The following is a 19,150-nucleotide window of genomic DNA, read 5'->3' as shown; positions in this document are numbered from 1 at the left end:
ATTGCTTTAAAGAAACCTGTACAGCTTTTTCCCGAGCTAGAGAGCTTTAGGATTGAACTACCTAAAATGTTTTGGCACCGGGTCTCTGTTTTGTCTCATCTCTCTTAGGGCTCTCACTGCACAATTCATCCTCTGCATTGAGAGAAAGCATCTCGGAGAGGAGCTGATGAGCTCTGGAGCACGCCACTTCCATCGCCTCCACACAACAGCGACCTGCCCATTAAACATGTTCCTCCAACAGCAAATAGGAAAATGTGATTTGGAATACTTCTAACTTTAAAGCCACCAAACCAGTCAATAAATCATAGAGCGACTCAGGGAAGAAGGGCCCTGGAGATCTGTAGTCCCAACCGCCTGCTCAAAGCGGGGTCTGCTCTGAGGGTCAGACCAGGCTGCTCAGGGCTTTGTCTTCAAGAGCAAACTCGCTCTTGAAAATCTCTGAGGATGGAGACTGGGCAGCCTCTCTGGGCAGCCTCTCTGGGCAGCCTGCTCCAATCCTGGCCACAAAAAGGTTTTTCCTTCTTTCCAGTCGTGACCTCTCTTGTTTTGATTCGTGCCGATCTTCTCTCTGACTCCCCTCACTCTGCGCTGTGAAAGCCTGGCTCTCCATAGAAAATCTCCCTACCTCTGAGCTCTTTCTTCATGGAAAGAGTAACTTCCCCCTCACCCCATCTTCCCTTTCTGTCTTTTGTAAAGAGGTTGTGTCCATCCATCGCAGTTCTCCAGTTAGTCAAGTTTTCCCACTTCTGAGACTCCGTGCGGAGCTCTGGTTCTTGCTTTTCTTTCATATCTTCCCACTTTCAAAAAGGTCTAAAACTTTTGGCTTTCTATTTATCTACATCATATTGTGGGGGTTTTTTTGTGGTTTTTTTTTTTTTTTAGGGGGGCTATAAAGTCTAATTTCGGCTTTGGAACATCTCTCCTGTTTGGGTATATTTAAGCGTTAGCTGGTTTTGCCTTGTTGCAATTGCAATGGCTGTTCACACAAACTGTCTCTCTCAGCCCCCAAGGGAAAGGAATCTTAGTTTTTAATTTTAGCTCCTTCAGCTACCTGCTGACAGTTTGATTTCCAGCTACCACCTCCTCTCTCTCTCCCAAACCCTCTGTCTGAGCTAGAAAAACTCAGATCCAAAATCAGTTTTGGGCAGCTCTTCCTTTGGCAACAGCTCTGCCCTCTTTAACTGGGAATCGAATGTGTATTTATTACTTGGGGTAACCAGTGAGAAGACAACCTGAGCCCTCTTCGTAACCACCCTTCATTCCAGGCTTGTAGTGGAATCGGCAGCATCTTCAGTGGCTGGACAATCAACTGGCTGGACTCCAAAGCCATTTAACCTCAGTGCAAGCCCGTAAAATATAAATAGGTATCTCTTATATGTATTTAAAACATTTATATCAGGCAATATGAATTTGGAGAAACAAAGGAAACCAAGTGGTAGGAGATCAGCTGTAGATGGACCAGGTGTGTGTTTCGTTTCTGGAATGGGGGGACTGTGGGCTAAAAGCACTGAAGATGTCCCTGGAAATCCTCGCTCAGCTGCCGACCTGCTGGGTGGTCCTGGGCAAGCCATTGCACTCTTCTTGTCTCTGTTTCCTCAGCTGCAACAGCAGACGATCAACTCTGTTGTTAAAATGCTTGTCGCTGGAGAACGTTCTTAATACAATGTAATTAACTAATATAGTTGATACGTGATATTACTGATTGGGCTTATCAGACCTAGACATGCAGGAGCACTGACGGCGCTGCCTTCTCTGCTTCAGGCATCATGTTCCGCAAGAAGAAGAAGAAACGCCCGGAGATCTCGGCCCCGCAGAACTTTGAGCACCGTGTCCACACTTCATTTGACCCAAAGGAGGGCAAATTTGTGGGCCTGCCGCCTCAATGGCAGAACATTCTGGACACCCTGAGGCGCCCCAAGCCAGTGGTAGACCCTTCAAGGATCACCAGGATGCAGCTCCAGCCTATGAAGGTAAGAGAGGAAGACTGCTCTTCCCTGTCCCTGGGGCTTCGCTGTTCCTTGGGGAATGTTTCCATTGCCCCATATGTAATTAAATAGGGCTAAGGGTGGGATGTGTAGGGAAGTCAGTGGATAGCAGCGTCTGGGCTTTCATAACACTGTCTCTTTCTGTGGCGAGAGTAACCTCAGGAGAAATAAGGACAGTAGTGTCACTGTTCAGATACCCAGCTGGCTGCCGTCACTACAAGAAGGACCTGTGAAGGCTGCCGGGGCTGGGATGTGCTCGGCTGTTGTACAGGGAAGCGGACAATTCCTGGAGAGACCTGTTTTAGCCAGTTTGTTGTTCTCCTGGGTGAGCGACTTTGGCCGGTAATGAAGATGCCGGGGAAACCCGGGTGGGAGAGGAGAGAGCGGTTCGTGGGTGGCTGGGTGGACGGGAGACAGCGGGGAGCAGGGCCGCAGGAGGGTTTAGGCTAAAAGAGTTTATAACGCAGCAGTTCAACACAAAGTGGGATGTGATAAACAGGAGAATGTCCTCAAAGCAAGTCCTTTGGTCAGGAGAACAAGTTACTGGCCCTTGTAGCCGGGAGAGTTCGGTCGGCTGCCGGCTGGGATGGTGTCGTGACGGTGGCATCCGCAGATGGTGTGGTCCTGAGTGACTGCGGGGATGGGACCTGCTGTGCGGAGAGAGGCGGATTCTCCGTGACCCCTTGGAAAAAGAAATGAAAGACAGTGACAGAATTACTGTGTTTAAAGTCTTGCTTTCTTGTGGGAAGCTTTTGTTCCCAGGTAAAAAAAAAAAAACAAAACCCTACAGAGGCCTAAAAACTGGAAGGTAAGTTGTAAAATAGAGATGTTACTGCTCGGATTTTAGGAGGGACATAAAAGCAAACAGTTGTCTCTCTGGTGAATATATTTAGCTTTTCGTGTGCAGATGCTTAAAAGGTGGGGACTAAATGGGGCTACATTTTAGGATAATGCAAGTATTAACGCAAAATCAAACCTGCAGCTTAAATGGCACATCAGGGTCTTGGAGGAAACCACTGATTTAGAAAGGAAAAGCTTGCTCAGGAGGAACAGGTAAAAGCAAAAGGGAGGAGGCATTGCCTTCTGTTTTACGGTGTCCCGAGTGTGCTTTGAGGTTCAAAATGTAGTAGGAGATAGGACCACAACCCAGAGAAGAGATAAAAATGTGTAATAAGAGACCAACTTGGTTAGATCAGGAGCTCTCTAATGAGCTTAAACTGCAGGAGGATTGCTCGGAAGGGTGGAAAGTAGGTCAAGTTATAAAGGGCAAATAGGAAAGAAATTTATGTAGGGACAAACCTGGAAGGCCAAGGCACAAAAAGAGATGTTATTCTCGAAGAACATAAAGGGCACTGAGGAGACATCGTAAGTACGCTGAGGAGGAGACAGGGGATGCAGGGAAGAATTTGTGCACTGCTCATTGTGGAAGAAAGTTGATAACAGACGACACTGCGAACTCTTAAATGTTTAATGATTATTCTTCAGTCCTTATTGAAAAGGCTCGTCATGACCAGTGGGCTGGCACAATTAACACGAGCATGAAGGGGTAAGAACGCAGGCCGGAGTAAGGAAAGAACATGAACAGAATGAGACTTCTTAGATAAGTTACATATTTTCACGTCGGCTGGGCCTGATGAAATTCAAGGAATTGCAGATCAGTCAGAATAATTTCAATTCCCAGAAAGAGACTGGAACAAATAAGCAAGTAATCTGTTTGCAGCCACTTCCTGGGAGATAGCAGGGGAATAGCTGGCAGCCAGCGTGGATTTATCAAGAGCAAATCACGTCAAGCAACACAATTTCCATCAATCAGAGGGTATCGGGCTTTGGGTCGGGGGAGATGATGGCTCTCTCCTGTATCTTGACCTCAGTTGGGCTCTTGCACTGTCCCTGTGGCATTCCCGGAGCAAACCGAGCAAGTTTTCCCAAGTATTCGGAAAAGTACACTCAAAAAAAATAGCGTGAGGCATCACTGTCAAAACAGAAATGTGCGTGAAGAGATTTACTGGAGTTTGTCCTGAGTCTGGTACCGGGCGGTGCTTTCACGTACGGGTTATTAAACCTGTAGATGGTAAAAGCCAGAAGGAGGTGCCAGTCTTTAGGAGAACAAGGAGAGAATACCCAGCTCTCTTTAAAAACTAGAGAAGAATCTTAAACTAATACTTGGGTGTTTGCCCCAGTAAGTCCAAGTGCAAATTCTCTCTTAGACTGCATCACGGAATTGATTATTTCTGGTGAACTCCATTTGAACCAGTTCCTGTGCAATGATGCTGATCGATAGTAAGTTGGGTTTTTTTAACTGCTAATTGGCCCGATTAGACTGAGCCCTTCTACACACGGTCCTGGATTCAACTATCATAGTTTTTCCTTTTTTTGATGTGTACTATGTGTAGCTTGTAAAAGGTCGCTTTTTTTTTTAAAGTATAATTTCTAAATTTTGGTCAGTAAGGCATGATCTTTGTAAGAGCTCTCCATTTAGATTTGGCTCAAGTTTGGATGTTTCATTAATCTGATGCAGGCTTTAAACACAGATGCAAAGTACAGCTGAGTGCCATCTTCTCTGTCCTCTGGGGACAGGACTGACTTAATGAGTGCAACTTCTCAAGGAGTGACTTGAGTCAAATTTTAGTAAGTTTTTAACTGGGAGGTGAGGTGAGCACTGGAGAAGAGAAGGCTCCGGGGAGACCTTAGAGCCCCTTCCAGTCCCTCAAGGGGCTTCAGGAAAGCTGGGGAGGGACTCTGGATCAGGGAGGGGAGCCACAGGAGGAGGGGGAAGGGTTTGACACTGGAAGAGGGGAGATTGAGATGAGATGTGGGGAAGAACTTCTTTGCTGTGAGGGTGGTGAGAGCCTGGCCCAGGTTGCCCAGAGAAGCTGTGGCTGCCCCATCCCTGGAGGGGTTCAAGGCCAGGTTGGAGGGGGCTTGGAGCAACCTGGTCTGGTGGGAGGTGTCCCTGCCCAGGGCAGGGGGTGGCACTGAGGTCCCTTCCACTTTAAGGTTCCTTCCACTTGAAGGTCCCTTCCAACCCAAACCAGTCTGTGATTCTATGAACTGGTGCTCTTAGTTGAGTGTATTAGTGAGATAGGCTGATACGTCTGGTGTTTCTAAAGGATGAATCAGAACGGATAGAGACTCTCCCTGCAGAGGAGGACAACGAAGCTGGTGAAGGACCTGGAGAATAAATCTTATGAAGAGCAATTGAAGGAGCTGGGACTGTTTAGTTTGAGGCAGAGGAGGCTGAGGGGAGACCTCATCACTCTCTACAACTACTTGAAAGGACATTGTAGAGAGGTTGGTGCTGGTCTCTTCTCACAGGTCATTAGCAATAGAACAAGAGGGAATGGCTTCAAGCTGCAACAGGGTAGGTTTAGACTGGACATTAGGAAACAGTTCTTCAGGGAAAGAGTGGTCGGACACTGGAACAGGCTGCCCAGGGAGGGGGTTGGGTCACCATCTCTGAATGTGTGTAAGAGTCGTTTAGATGTGGTGTTAGGGGAGATGGTGTAGGGGAGAACTTTGTAGTGTAGGGTTGGTGGTGGGACTCGATGATCCAAAGGGTCTTTTCCAACCTGAATGATTCTATGATTCTTCCCCCCCACTGATGGATTCCAGAGACTGGGTTTCTGACCGTTTCCTTGTGGTGGATTTTTCCCTATCGGGTTTGGTGCACAGGCGCTGGGAGCAGCTGGAGGAGTCGGTGTCCTCAGGACCCTGGGCACTCGCAGCAGCCGGGGCTGTGGAGGAAGGTGAAGGTGCTGTAGGTGCGGAGGGAGGTGTGTGGCTGCAGTCGGGCTGAAGAGCAGAATTCCCTGCTGCAGGTGATGGTGTCTGTGCAAGGATATGACCCAGATGGTCCTTTCTTCACCTTGTTTGGCAAAATCTTTCTATTCTGCCTCTCATTCTCAGACGCTGAGCAACCCGGGTGCTCGTTTTGGGCACTGGGGGGGTGTTCTGTCGGAATTACTGGAGCTGCTGTTTTGCACCAGCTAAATATTAGGCTCGGTGTAATTAATTCAGCATCTTTAGAAGATCCCTGGAGTTCAGTTAGCAAACAGGAGATTGCCACCACTCCAGGGAAGGATTTTCCTCAGGCAGAGATTCATGAAAGTGTAGGAGTGATCCTGTGCCGTGAATTTCTGTGAAACGCAGAAAAGCACATTTTGGTTCCCAGCATTAAAAAAGCTTCTGTAAGCTTTTCAGTTCCAGAATAAACAAGGTAGAGCACTACACAATATACCAACAGCTTCAAATGTCTTACTTGTGTGGTGCTGTTGCGTCTTTGGATGGAAGCCTTGTTCTTCACCGTTTGCTTACGGGGCAGTTGTGAGCTGTTGTGACCCTTTGTTCATCATTTTTAATTATAATGGCTTGGCAGAACCGAGGAGGGATGCGGTGTTGGAACAGTGTGGTCTTCACCGGGCAGGATTAAGATGCATTACAAAAATTGTAGAGGATCAGACTAAGGGAGGGCGATTGCGACACTACGGGGAGAGGTGAAGCGTGTACTGGAACAGCAAGGTGGGCGTGCTGTAACTTCTGGGAGGTCTTGGTGGGGCTAAGTTAGTGATGGAGTGTAGCACAGTTTCAGCACGAGCGAGTCCTGAGTGCTAAAACCATCCCGGTTTTGCCATAGTGTCCTTCAGGATGTGAGCGCAGCAGCAGAATTCCCTGTTCTGGCTGAAAGCTCTGCTGCCTCTGACAGAAGGACGTAACCCAAGGATTCCTTGGGCTTTTTTCTTCAGTAAAGGACAATGTAAAAAGGCAGAAAGAAACATTTCTCTTTTTTCCTAAATTCCCTGAGTATTCTTTGGCTAGACAGCCAAAATCCAACCTTTGTCAAGATAAACTGAGCCTTAATATTTCCAACCTTTTCTCCCCCCCTCCCTCTTCCCGGTGTTTCCCAGACGGTGGTGAGGGGCAGCACAGTGGAAGTGGAAGGCTATATCTCCGGGCTACTCAACGACATCCAGAAGCTTTCTGCCATCAGCTCCAACACCCTGAGGGGAAGGAGCCCCACCAGCAGGAGGAGAGCGCAGTCCCTGGGGCTCCTGGGGGAGGACAGACCCCCGGACATGTACCTCCAGAGCCCCGAGGCTGACTGGGCCGACAGGTACGGAAACTACCTCAATTGCAATGGTGGGACCAAGGTGACGCGGCGGCAGACGATGTGGCCGGATTACAAACCCCGCCTGGAAGGACAGTCCCACCCCAACGGTTTGGTGATGAAAGCGCAGTCCCTCGGGCCGTCGGAGTTCCAGGGCGCCGACGGGAGCTGCCTCCAGCGTGTCCCTGCCCTGCAGCACGTGCCGGCGCTGCCGGGGGAGAGCGAGAAGACGGGGAAAAAGGGCTCGGAAGAGTGTTGGCCTCAGCCCTGTCCCCTCCGGCCAGCGAACCCCAGGCCGGCAGGGGAGGGCAGCCCCAGCGCCAAATCCAGGGAGAACAGCTTGAAGAGGCGACTGCTCCGCAGCGTGTTCCCTTCATCCAGCGGCTCGAACAAGTCAGGCCCTTCTCTCCAGATAAAGGTATGGTTACTGGGTATTTGTGAGCGAGTTCAACGCTGACTTCATAGTTGCAGAGGTTCCTCGCACAGCTGGACAAATGGAACTGCAGACATCACGCAACCATCTGTTACTGTTGTGATTGATGCTGGAGTCCAAACGGTCCTGGACAGGGGAAACCAGGAGTCTGACACAGCCTCACGGAGAACGGTGCTAGGCACGGCTCGGGATGGCAGCCAGGTCTCCCGGAGAACGGCTCGTTAGTGGAGCTGTGATTGCGGGGGCGTAGGATGGGAGGGAGGGAGGGGACTTACTCATTTTTGCCCTTCTGTAGTAGTAAAGGCACAACTGAAATGCCGTTACAGTAGCACAAATGTGCTTTTGCCATTTGGGAAACTGCCGTAATTCACATTCGTAAGGTATCCTTCTGCCTGGGCGAAATAGAAGCACCTCGTTGGTTACGGCTGTATCTGCCAGGCTGCTACAACGGGAGCGTCAGCGTCAGCCCCCGCGGTGCTGCCGGTCGGGGACAGGACTGTCGGGGTTTGGTGAGGAAGAGACGGCTCAGAGCGACGTCTCCCCCGGGACCAGTCCGGGATGAGTGACTCGCTGCTTGGTAAACTGGGAGAAAAACTCTGGTTCCCATCGCTGGCAGTTGTTTCTCTCGGCTGTTCTTAGCAGCCTCCAGGGATTAAAACCTTCATCTCCCGCGCAAGTGGAGATGATGGTGTGTAATAGTGACGTGCAGTAAGTGCATAACTGCCGATGGAACGGAAGGGGGATATAACTGGCTGACGATGGGGAGGTGGGTGCCTTGATGGGCTGCCGATAGTCACCGTGGGAAGGTCGAGTGCTCTTTACTTCTGTCCCAATGGGAGAACCAGCGACATCTCAGAATGTCCAGAGACCGAAAATACAGGGGCTGTCAAATTCCGGGAGCAGGAAATAACCCTTACGTGTGGTTAGACAGACGTGTGTCAGCTTGCGTGCGTGTTCTGTGCCCTTTTGCATGCTCTAGGTTATATAAAACCTTTTTTTTTTTTCTCTGCTGAGACAAAACAGGAGTTGGGAAACACATAGCTGGTGTCCGCGAGCGTGTCTGTGCAGGAGGCAGGGCTGGAGCTGGGCCACGGGGAGGAAGTTACCCTGACGGGCAGGCTGTGCTCGCGCTCTGCACCCCGATGCCGGCGCTGCTGAATCGCCTCCCGGGGCCTCTCGTGGCTGAAAACGAGCTGGATGTCTGTTAGGCTTATGCAGATTTTACTGTTGACAAAAATCCTTGATTAAAAACCAAAGTGCATAGAATTAAATTCTATACCATTATTTTCTGTCTGAGACAGAGAAAATGAGGGCTCTTTTAAATTTATTTTTTTTTATTGGCAGCTTTTGGTTCCCATACCCATATTATTAACTTTATTAATAATCTGTCTGAATTGTGGGAGAGAAAAAGCTTGTTGCTTTGAAGTTTTTATTTTGCCCTATAATATAAATGATTGGCTTGCTCTTTCTGAAGTTGCTGCTTTGTCAGATCCACTGCTATTTTACATATAACTAAGTCTATAATGTATTTTATACCTAACCTGTTGGTGAATTTTAATTAGTCAACATTTCCAGGGTGAGTATTAGCACTCTGAGATTTATCCTTCTCGGCAGCCCCGTGTGTAGCACCGCGTGGGAATGCGTATCCTGAAGCCACGTTACCCCAGGCTGAGATCCCGCTGGATCCCATAACCCAGGGTTGGGCCCGCTTGGTTCTCGAGTGGGAGGTCTCGGAAAGCCTTCGAGTGCTCCTGGAAGGAGCTGATCCAAACTCATCGTGGGTCGGTTTTGAGCCAGTAAGGTGGCTCTGTGTCACTTGGTGTCACACTGGCCTCCCACAGCTGTCCTGGGTCAGGGTGCTTTTCCCAAAGGTCTGTGTCTGATGGATGGGAGTCTCTGCAGGTACCAGTGGAAAGTGCAGAGAGAGAGTTTTCAGTAGGCAGAGCGTAATTACCCAAAGGGAATTAGGCCAAGACATCAAAGTGATTTACAGCTTTGGCATGAATCCTCTTTCCTTTTATATATAGGAAGATCAGAGGCGCAGAGGGATAAAGGATTTTAAAATTCTCTGCAACACAGGTTGCCCCTGAGTTTTGGTGGCAAGGCTGGAATGCTTTTAGCAGCTGCTTTTTTTCTGTGGGTTTTGTTTTAGGTGTGGGGGGTTTTTTTGTTGTTTATTGTTTGTTGTTTTGTGTTTTTTTTTTTTAAAGCACGTGTTTTAAAAGGTCCCTTTTAAAGAGGGCTGGAGGTCCTTAAGCGCAGCACCCATCCTGTAACTGATGCTTGAAAATCCGCATCCGTGTGGCTTCCCCTCGTCATGCAGCCTGTGTTGGGCAGACCCAGAGGCAAGAACCTCCAGCTCTTGACTCCAGTCTGCCCCAAAATGTACTAAGCCAGAGCGGTTTAACACCCAACCGATACCTGAGACTTCATTTCTCCTGTTAATCTAACCATCGCTTCTTCTTTCTTCCACTTTCATATTTGTTCCTCTCCCAGCCTAATGCTTTCTTCAGGCCCCAGCAGTGGGGTTCACCGCGCAGCCCCGCAGCCAAAGCCCAGTCTCTTCCACCGGATCAGCCCGTCTCCGACTTCCCCAGGATGGTCTCTGAAGCCGGGACCCCCCAGAAATCCCCAACGGTGGAGAAGGCAGTCACGCTGCCGCAGGGCAGGCCGTCGCCGGCGGGGTCTCCCAGGAACCGGCAGACCCAGACGAGTTCTAGCAACCTCCACCTTCCCCAGGACTCTTCTGCGAAGGGGCAGTTGGCCAGCGAGGACCCGGTGGTTGTCACTCACGAGCAGTTCAAAGCTGCCCTTAGGATGGTGGTGGACCAGGGGGATCCCCGGACGTTGCTGGAGAATTATGTAAAGATTGGGGAAGGGTCCACGGGGATCGTCTGTATTGCTCGAGAGAAGCACTCGGGGCGGCAGGTGGCGGTGAAAATGATGGACCTGAGAAAGCAGCAGCGCCGGGAGCTCCTGTTTAATGAGGTGAGTGAACCCCATGAGAGATGGGGTTCTGTTGCCATCGTAAAGCCATAGAATCACAGAACTGCCTGGGTTGGAAGGGACCTTCCAGATCATCGAGTCCAACCATCAACCCAACACTGCCAAACCCCACCATTAAACCGTGTCGCTCGGTAACACTGACAGTCGAGTTGGTGTGGTAAAAGGAAGGGAAGAGCAGGAAACATCTTCCTTTTAATAGAATTATACCAGTACCAGGAAGAAAAATGACTGGGGGATGGAGGCTGCTGCGCTGCACTCACAGGGTTGTGCACATTTGCTTTGTTGGATAAGATGAAGTGTTGGATAAGTTTAGGTAGTGATTTTGTGGTGGTCAATTGTCCACTGTGTTTTTACAGGTGGTGATAATGAGGGACTATCAACATGTCAACGTAGTGGAGATGTACAAGAGCTATCTCGTGGGAGAGGAGCTCTGGGTGCTGATGGAGTTCCTGCAGGGGGGAGCCCTCACAGACATCGTGTCTCAGATCAGGTAGGAAGCAAAATCCACAACATCAGTGCTTGTGTTCCCACCTGAGAGGTGAGAGCAGTAGAGGGGAGATTCTGGGAAGAACGGTTTCCCTCGGAGATCTTGTGATTGCGGTGCCCTGAAACTATTACACTTTATAGCTGTCATCCATTTGAAGTACGTGCTAATACTTCTGGTGCAGAAGAGACCTCATTTACAGTACTGATCCCTTTAGATACCCACTATTCATCTACTTGATGACCTTCCCTGTAAAACAAAGTACTCATGGAAAGTATTGTTTACTATATCTGTTGTATTCTGGCCAGGACGCTCGTTGAAGGAGTATTAAAGAGCGCACAGAAATAGTTTTCAGTGGTACAACCTTAGTGAGGTTGAATTTGTGGGTAATGCCTCTGGAGAAGTGCAGCAGAGCCTTGAGATCTGGCCTCCTTCCCAAATTTCATTGCCTAAAGATAGCAACTGCTGGACACTCTCCTAAATTTGTTTTGTTATCCACACCACTTCATGTTAATTAATGACCAAAGCATTCCTGTAAGGCAAAGGAGTTGTTCTCGAATGGCCTCTAGAGTCCCACTCACACGGTGCTCTGGTGATGGTGGTGTCTGAGCCCTGACCCTGGAGCACCCTCCTCCTGCTTCCCAGTGGTCTCACGGGGTTGAGAACTGGTGCAGGGAACACCAGTGAAAAGACTGACGGAGAAAGTCTGGAGGATGAGCTTTCCTTTTTTGAAGATTCAGAATCTTAATTGGATTACAATTAGGTAGTATTGCTAACGCTAATTGTATTTACTTTTTTTAATCATAGTGTGCCTTTAATTCGCTTACGTGCTTTGACTAGCCCTGGCCGAGCCTGTGGTGGATCTAAGGCACACGTCTTGCTCTGTTGGATTCTCTGTTTTGGATTTGCATCTGTGATGTGCTTGGGAGGCATAAAAAAAGCACCTTGTCCTTTGTAGCCTCCACAGCCCCACCTGTGAGGAGTGGTTTGGAGACAATTTGGTGGCCAGGCCTCCAGCGCTGAGTTCGGGGGCGCATCTCGGGCTCTGGGAACCCAGGTTCCACTGTAAATCACGTCCCTGCTCCTGGACGGGGAAAAAGAACATTTAGTCTGCGAGTGCTGAGTTACGGCGCTGCAGAGCCAGTGAAACTCCTGGAGCTCTCACCGGGGATTAGAACCAATGGAACGACTGATTAAAAAAAAAGCTATTCTGAAGAGGTTTATGGAGGGTCTGTGTACATCCACCAGTGAGACTGAATTCCGCTGTGGGACCTCAGCCTAGACTTGAGTTATTTTACGACGCCTTCCTTTGAACCTTTTACTGAACACTTGTTTTTCTACATAGTGAAAACAGGATCTGTTATAACCATAACACCAAGAGCGAGCTGCGAGCCCTTATCAGTTTTTCACAGGGAGGAAAATACCCTCATTCCACTCATTAAACATTTGCTGAAGGTGATAACTGATTTGCATCTCCAGGAGTGAGCTAATCCTCCAGGAATCTGTTTTACACCATGCAGTCACTCGGCTGAAACCAAATTCCATCGGTGACCAGCTGGAAGTGCAGCTCTTGGTACCTTCTGGAACCACGGAGCTCAGAAGGGCGTCAGCTTTTCTTCCAGCTCATGCCCTATGAAGTGAAAAGCGCTGTTTCTGAATAGGTTCAGTTCTGTTTTGGGGAAGTCCCTCTCTGGTTAGAGGTTAAATCAGCGGCAAAAGTAGTTCCCTGCTGTCCTTAGGGTGTCCTTCAGGAGGCCACAGCGTGCAGTGTCCTGCTGAGGTGGTGGGTTTGGTAGAGTGAGACATGGGACACCAAATGAATTGATGGAGTATAAATTTCTCAGCTGATGGTTCGACCTCCTGCATGAATACGTAGAAATTGCTCTTAGGTATCAAGAAGGTCGTGGTGGGCTCTGCAGCGTCCTGCCTTCTGAGAGCTCTCTTCTCCTCAGTCTTCCTCGCACACCTGGGTTTGAGGAGGTATCACTTCTGTGCCCTCAACCGAGAGGTGTTTGAAACAACTGCCAGAGACAGGCTGAGAATCGAAAGTGCTCAAATCGGGTACTTCGGCTATTCTTTGAAATACTGAACTTGTAGTATTGCTCAGTATAAATGTGCAGAGAACGCTGTCGCTGTCCCCAGTTACAGGAGAAAATTTCCATTTCTACCATTTTCACTGATAATTGATCACGAAAGTTCTGGTGTTGGTATTCCAAACAGAAGAAGCTTCTGAAGACAAGGTTCTTGGTGCCCATCCTCAGTGTGCTCCCAGAATGAGTGGTGAAATTCAGGAATGTCTTCCCTGTTTGTAACCTGTGATACCTTCGGTGAGGTGTAAGAGCATCCAAAGAGTTACAGCTGCACGAAACCTGATAAGGATCCCTAGATTCTCTATCGAATTACGTGTCTCGATGCTTTCTGGATAAAGGTGCACAATTACGCCTTGTGAACAATAGCTTTATCGTGTTTGCTTAAAAAAAAAGCTGTCTCGACAGTTGCCACCTTGGCATGAAGAACTTGTCTGTCAGAACTGCTTGAAACAGCATCTTGCAGAATGAATTTAGACACAAGATTTAAAATGCAATTTCTCTGTATTAGACGTAGGAAAACTTGAAATTGCTGACCAGTGAGACAAAGCTTCCAGCGGTAAAAGACGCTCATAGAAGGACAGTAAAAGTGAGATAGGAATGATCGTGGGGAACCAAGATACGTCTCTGCAATTCAAGTTCAGAATTGCGCTGTGCCGTGCGAGAGGAGCAGGAGCACCGTCCCCTGCCCGGTACAAAGCAGTTCAACTCCCCTCTCTTTAATTTCAGGCTAAACGAAGAGCAAATTGCCACGGTGTGTGAATCGGTGCTACAGGCTCTGTCGTATCTTCACTCTCAGGGGGTCATTCACCGAGACATCAAGAGCGACTCCATTCTTCTGACGCTGGATGGAAGGGTGTGTTTCCTCAGACAAATTGTTTTCTGTCTCTGCTGCTCTACCTTTGTCCGTCTCCTTATTTCCTTCCTGTTCACAATCCCTTGTTTGTACCTCGTCCTCTTACTCCTTTTGTCATCTTTGTCTTTGGTGTTTCCCTCCATGTTGCTTAAAAATCATTTTGAAGGTTGGCTGCTCTTCTCTTTGTGCAGGTCAAACTCTCAGATTTTGGCTTCTGTGCTCAGATCAGTAAAGATGTACCGAAGAGAAAGTCCCTGGTGGGTACTCCCTACTGGATGGCTCCAGAAGTTATTGCGAGGATACCGTACGCTACCGAGGTAAGGGACCACGTCCCGGGGATCAGGAGAGGTGGCAAATAACATTCTGAAGTGTCACAGGAAAATAACTATTGGCTTTTCTAGGAGGAGCCTCTACAGTCTGTTTAAAATATAAATACTACTATGACTACAGATTTGGTTGTGATGATAACAATATTTCCTAAAACGGTAGAAAAACAGGTTGTTCTGCTTCCGGGAAGGAGGTGTGAAATTGGCCTATTCTTACCCCTGAAGCTTGGCACAGGCTGGTCCCTGCTGTCGTGTGGGCAGATGTGAGCCCAGAGCAGCCCGTGACACGATGGGCATCAGCAAATCCATCAGTGCCATGAGGGGAGGGGAGGCGCAGGCGGGAGCTCTGGAATGAGGGCAGTTGGCAGCAGACCCATGAGTTGCGTTCACCAACCAACCAGGTGTAGCACAAGCAGTTACTTGCAGACCTACACGTGTTGCAACACCGGCAGGGCTCCGTCCCAGGTGGGAAGGTGTCTTTGTTAAGCTGTGGTTAAGGAGCCCCACAGCATCGAGTGGGTTAATGTTTGACTCTCTTGGTACCATTTGTCATGGGTGGGGTGGTGGAGTCTTTGTGAAGGCACCAAAGCAGGAACCTGTGTGTATTGATGTGACGTTGGCTCCCACAGGTGGATATCTGGTCGCTGGGGATCATGGTGATAGAGATGGTGGATGGAGAACCCCCCTATTTTAGTGATTCTCCGGTCCAGGCAATGAAGAGGCTCCGTGACAGCCCTCCTCCCAGACTGAAAAACTTCCACAGGGTGAGCATACTGGTAATCACTCATAAACCGGGTGATGATTGTGGGGAAACACCTGGATCAGCCCTTCCCAGTGGAGCTGGCGGTGAAGGTGATCTTGCTAGGACTTGTTTCCTGGGGAACCTCTTTGGCCCTGGTGCCGCAGTGGGTGCGAGCTGCTGCTGACAGCTAGCGGCTGCTTCGGGAAACAGCCCTAATAATGTAAAGGTCACTTGGGCATAAACCTGATAATGCAAATTAAAGCTGCTGCAGGTGGACCCAACAGTTAATACCTGGCTGCTGTCGATAGAGGAGCTCATCTTCTAGGGAAGCAAATAGGAGGATCCTTGCTCTTGAGACCTTCTTGAGAGAAGTTGACAGGCTGAGAGAGCTGGGGTTGTTCAGCCTGGAGAAGAGAAGGCTCCGGGGAGACCTCACAGCAGCCTTCCAATATCTGAAGGGAGCCTACGGGAGAGCCGGAGAGGGACTCCTTTTCAGGAAGTGTAGTGACAGGACAAGGGGTAACGGTTTTAAATTGGAAGAGGGGAGATTCAGATTAGATATTAGGAGGAAATTCTTTCCTGTGAGGGTGGTGAGGCACTGGAACAGGTTGCCCAGGGAAGTTGTGGATGCCCCATCCCTGGAAGTGTTTAAGGCCAGGCTGGATGGGGCTTTGAGCAACCTGCTCTAGTGGAGGTGTCCCTGCCCATGGCAGGGGGTTGGAACTGGATGATCTTTAAGGTCCCTTCCAACTCTAACCATTCTGTGATTCTTGCTCCATGGCTTTCAGAACCACAGGATGGTGTTGGGGTGAGGGCAGGAGAGCTCAGTACAGACGGAGCTCGTGGAGACACAGCAGCTGCTTTGAAGATGAACTCAGCTTCATGGTTTCTTATGAAAAAGCAGCAGTGACACAAGAAATCCAGTGATTACCTTTTAGTCACCACTTAGAGCAGTCCTCCTTTCATTTCAGCCCAAGCCTCTGAGATCAAACAGCTTCTGCAGCATTCGCAGCTCTCCGGCCTTTCCAATTAATCAGAATATCTGCAGCTGCTGAAACTGAATTATTTAAGAGAGCAGACTGCTGAACTAACAGCACACGCTCAAACATCAACAGCTGCTCTTTCCTCTTTGCCTTTCCAACACTAATTAAAATTCCAAGGTCACATTCTGGACGGGTCCTGCCCTCCTCAGGGGCTGGAAAGCCCATCCTGGTCTGGATCGCGCGCCTTGCCCGGCGAGATGACCCTACACGGGCTGTCACAGCCAGAAGCCCTTCACAGTCTTCCTCTGCTTCTCTTTATCCTGGGAAGCAAAGTGGCTTCTGGCAACTCTCTGGGTGGCCAGGCTGGTGGCCAATCCTCCCCCGTGTCCCTGCTGCCCGTGCAGGGCTCAGCGCCGGCTGTGGGTCCCTTCTGATGGTGGTTGATGGCCACTGTGGTACCAGGGGCAGCAGGTAAAGCCACCCCACCTTTATCCCTCTGCCAATAAATCTACCTGCGCTCTGGAAAAGCAGCGGAGCTGCTTTTCCAGAGCGCAGGTAGATTTATTGGCAGAGGGATAAAGGCTGGATCTTCTCCCTCTGGCAATCGCAGGGAAGTCGTTCAAACCATGCAGGAAAGGAGCAGTAGCTCAGCATGAACACTATTTCCTGAGCTACTTCTAAGTTAAGCAGAGCTGGGAAGAAGCCCCCGATCTCAAATGGTTGTAACGATGAGCGGCGTTAAAATAAATAAATAAATACCAAGGTTCATCCTTTATTCCGTTTTAATGATGCAGAGGATTGGCAGCAGCAAGAGCGGGTCTTGGGTCTAAGGCTCTCAGCAGCCTCTTACGCGTCTTTCGAAGGACAAAACCTGCCGAGGTCATTGAGCTTGTTTGATAAACTCTTCTGCGCTTTCTTCATCTTCTTGTACCAGCACCATCAGGTTTCCCGGCTCTCAAAACCGATTTGGGAATCCTGTGTAGTTGGGTTGTCTTTTTTTCCCCACAATCTGTGGCCAGTAAATAATGAATTGATTGACCCTTCACACCCAGGTGATGTGCCTCGGGCAGGGGGAATTCTGTTGAAATAACCCCCTGCACCAGGACAGGTTGGGGCTGACCTGCTGGAGAGCAGCTCTGAGGAGAAAGACCTAGGAGTCCTGGTGGACAATAGGATGACCATGAGCCAACAATGTGCCCTTGTGGCCAAGAAGGCCAATGGCATCCTGGGGGGCATCAAGAAGAGTGTGGCCAGCAGGTCGAGAGAGGTCATCCTCCCCCTCTGCTCTGCCCTGGTGAGGCCCCATCTGGAGCACTGGGACCAGTTCTGGGCTCCCCAGTTCCAGAAGGACAGGGAACTGCTGGAGAGGGTGCAGCAGAGGGCTACAAAGATGATGAGGGGCCTGGAGCATCTCTCTGATGAGGAAAGGCTGAGGGACTTGGGGCTTTTTAGTCTGGAGAAGACTGAGGGGGGGATCTGATCAATGCCTGTAAATACTTAAAGGGTGGGTGTCAGGAGGATGGGGCCAGTCTTTTTCCAGTGGTGCCCAGGGACAGGACAAGGGGTAACGAGCACAAACTGGAACATGGGAAGTTCCATCTAAACATGAGGAGGAACTTCTTTCCTGTGAGGGTGGAAGAGGCTGCCCAGAGAGGTGGTGGAGTCTCCTTCTCTGGAGACATTCAAACCCCACCTGGACACGTTCCTGTGGGACCTGCTCTGGGTGGACCTGCTCTGGCAGGGGGGTTGGAGGAGATGATCTCCAGAGGTCCCTTCCAACCCCATAGCATTCTGGGATTCTGTGAATTTCTGAGCTGAAACGCAGAAAAGATTAAATAACAAAACGGGAAACAAAATGAACTTAGATGGAAGGACGTGGCAGGGAGTCTTGTCCCTGTTTGCTGTGCCCCATTAAAAAGAAAACAACCCGTGTCAGTGCTGTGACAGGAAGCTATTGCTGCAGCCTAAAACCCGCGCTGTCTCACGTTGCTTTCTGTGCAAAAACGTGCTTTTTAACCATCAACCTGTTGACGCGTGAGTTGTTGCTGGGTCCTTCACGGGGCTGACGTGGCTGGTTGCTTTTCCACAGACCTCCCCGGTTCTGCGAGACTTCCTGGAGAGGATGTTGACGCGGGACCCGCTGGAAAGAGCGACGGCACAAGAGCTTCTGGATCACCCCTTCTTGCTCCAGACAGGACTTCCAGAGTGCCTGGTGCCCCTCATCCAACAGTACAGAAAGCGCACCTCTACCTGCTGACTTCACCTAAGGGGAAATGCTGGCAAAAAATAATGTTTATTAAAAGAAAAATAATAATAATCAAGAAACCAGGCAATCTTGTCCCTTGAATGGTGCTTGGAACTTGTCAGTGATCTTTTTGGCGGATGAATGTGGATCCTGTCCTTGCGTTCTCAGCCGCTTGTGGCTTCTCTTTTGCTGAAGACAATCAATACGTACTAGATCAAATAAGGGCGAGTATGGCTCAGGAAGGAAGCGGGCATTTCCTGACTTGTGGGTCGCTTCTTCCCCAGAGCGGCGTTTTAAAGCGGAGTCTGAAGTTGCGTATCTGAATGTCTGCAAGTTCCTGCAAACCGTGGCTGCTGACTACTGAACTGGGACGGTATTTCCCAATTAGAAATGTGATCTGGAGTTGTACACTGGAGGCTGGAGCTGACTCAAATACACACTTTGGGGCACGGAGCCCTTTAAACTCTCAATCAATGCACAAAGACTTGACAGGTTTTTTTCCTCCCAGACTTTTTCACAGACAATTTTAATTTCCTTTGGTTAAATGTTGGACCTGGAAAACTGTACGTATTTTCCTGGGGAGCAGATGTGATCTGTGTATATTTGTTTCTAAATGGCTCTCTTGCATCAACGTGCTTCTCTTTGGCTGAGGAATATGTATGGTTTAGTGGTCAATCTTGAATCCATTTCATGATCTTAAACTTCTTTTGGGGGAAACCCCTTGGATACAGGCCTCAAAACAGACTCTGAAGACGGGTGTTCCTGCCACTGGGATCTTGTGGTTGGAAGTTCACACCACGCAACGCCTCCCGTGCTGCTGGATGGAGAGTCCGTGAGAGCTTCCTCCTGCGTTTGCTTTCCAGGCGCCTTATCTCCAAGCCCTTTCTCCCAGGAGAGGC

At 49.4% G+C, this 19,150-nt stretch overlaps 1 protein-coding gene across 2 annotated transcripts; it reads left to right on the top strand.

Annotated features, from left to right (window-relative positions):
* The first annotated feature begins 1,766 nt into the window (after positions 1-1,766).
* Positions 1,767-18,263, top strand: PAK6 (p21 (RAC1) activated kinase 6). Of its 2 annotated transcripts, XM_074149255.1 has the most exons (8): positions 1,767-1,970; positions 6,890-7,507; positions 10,019-10,510; positions 10,885-11,018; positions 13,829-13,955; positions 14,147-14,272; positions 14,911-15,045; positions 18,096-18,263. In XM_074149255.1, exons 1-8 carry the CDS (start codon positions 1,767-1,769, stop codon positions 18,261-18,263), a joined length of 2,004 nt encoding a protein of 667 aa, XP_074005356.1. The 2 variants fall into 2 exon arrangements, with proteins under 2 accessions (XP_074005356.1, XP_074005357.1); XM_074149256.1 differs by lacking the exon at positions 14,911-15,045.
* Positions 18,264-19,150: the final 887 nt, after the last annotated feature.

Source organism: Numenius arquata, chromosome 6 (genome assembly GCF_964106895.1).
Source record: "Numenius arquata chromosome 6, bNumArq3.hap1.1, whole genome shotgun sequence".
Taxonomy (NCBI): Eukaryota; Metazoa; Chordata; class Aves; order Charadriiformes; family Scolopacidae; genus Numenius; species Numenius arquata.
Note: the sequence above shows the minus strand (reverse complement) of the source record. Positions and strands in the feature narration are given on the sequence as shown.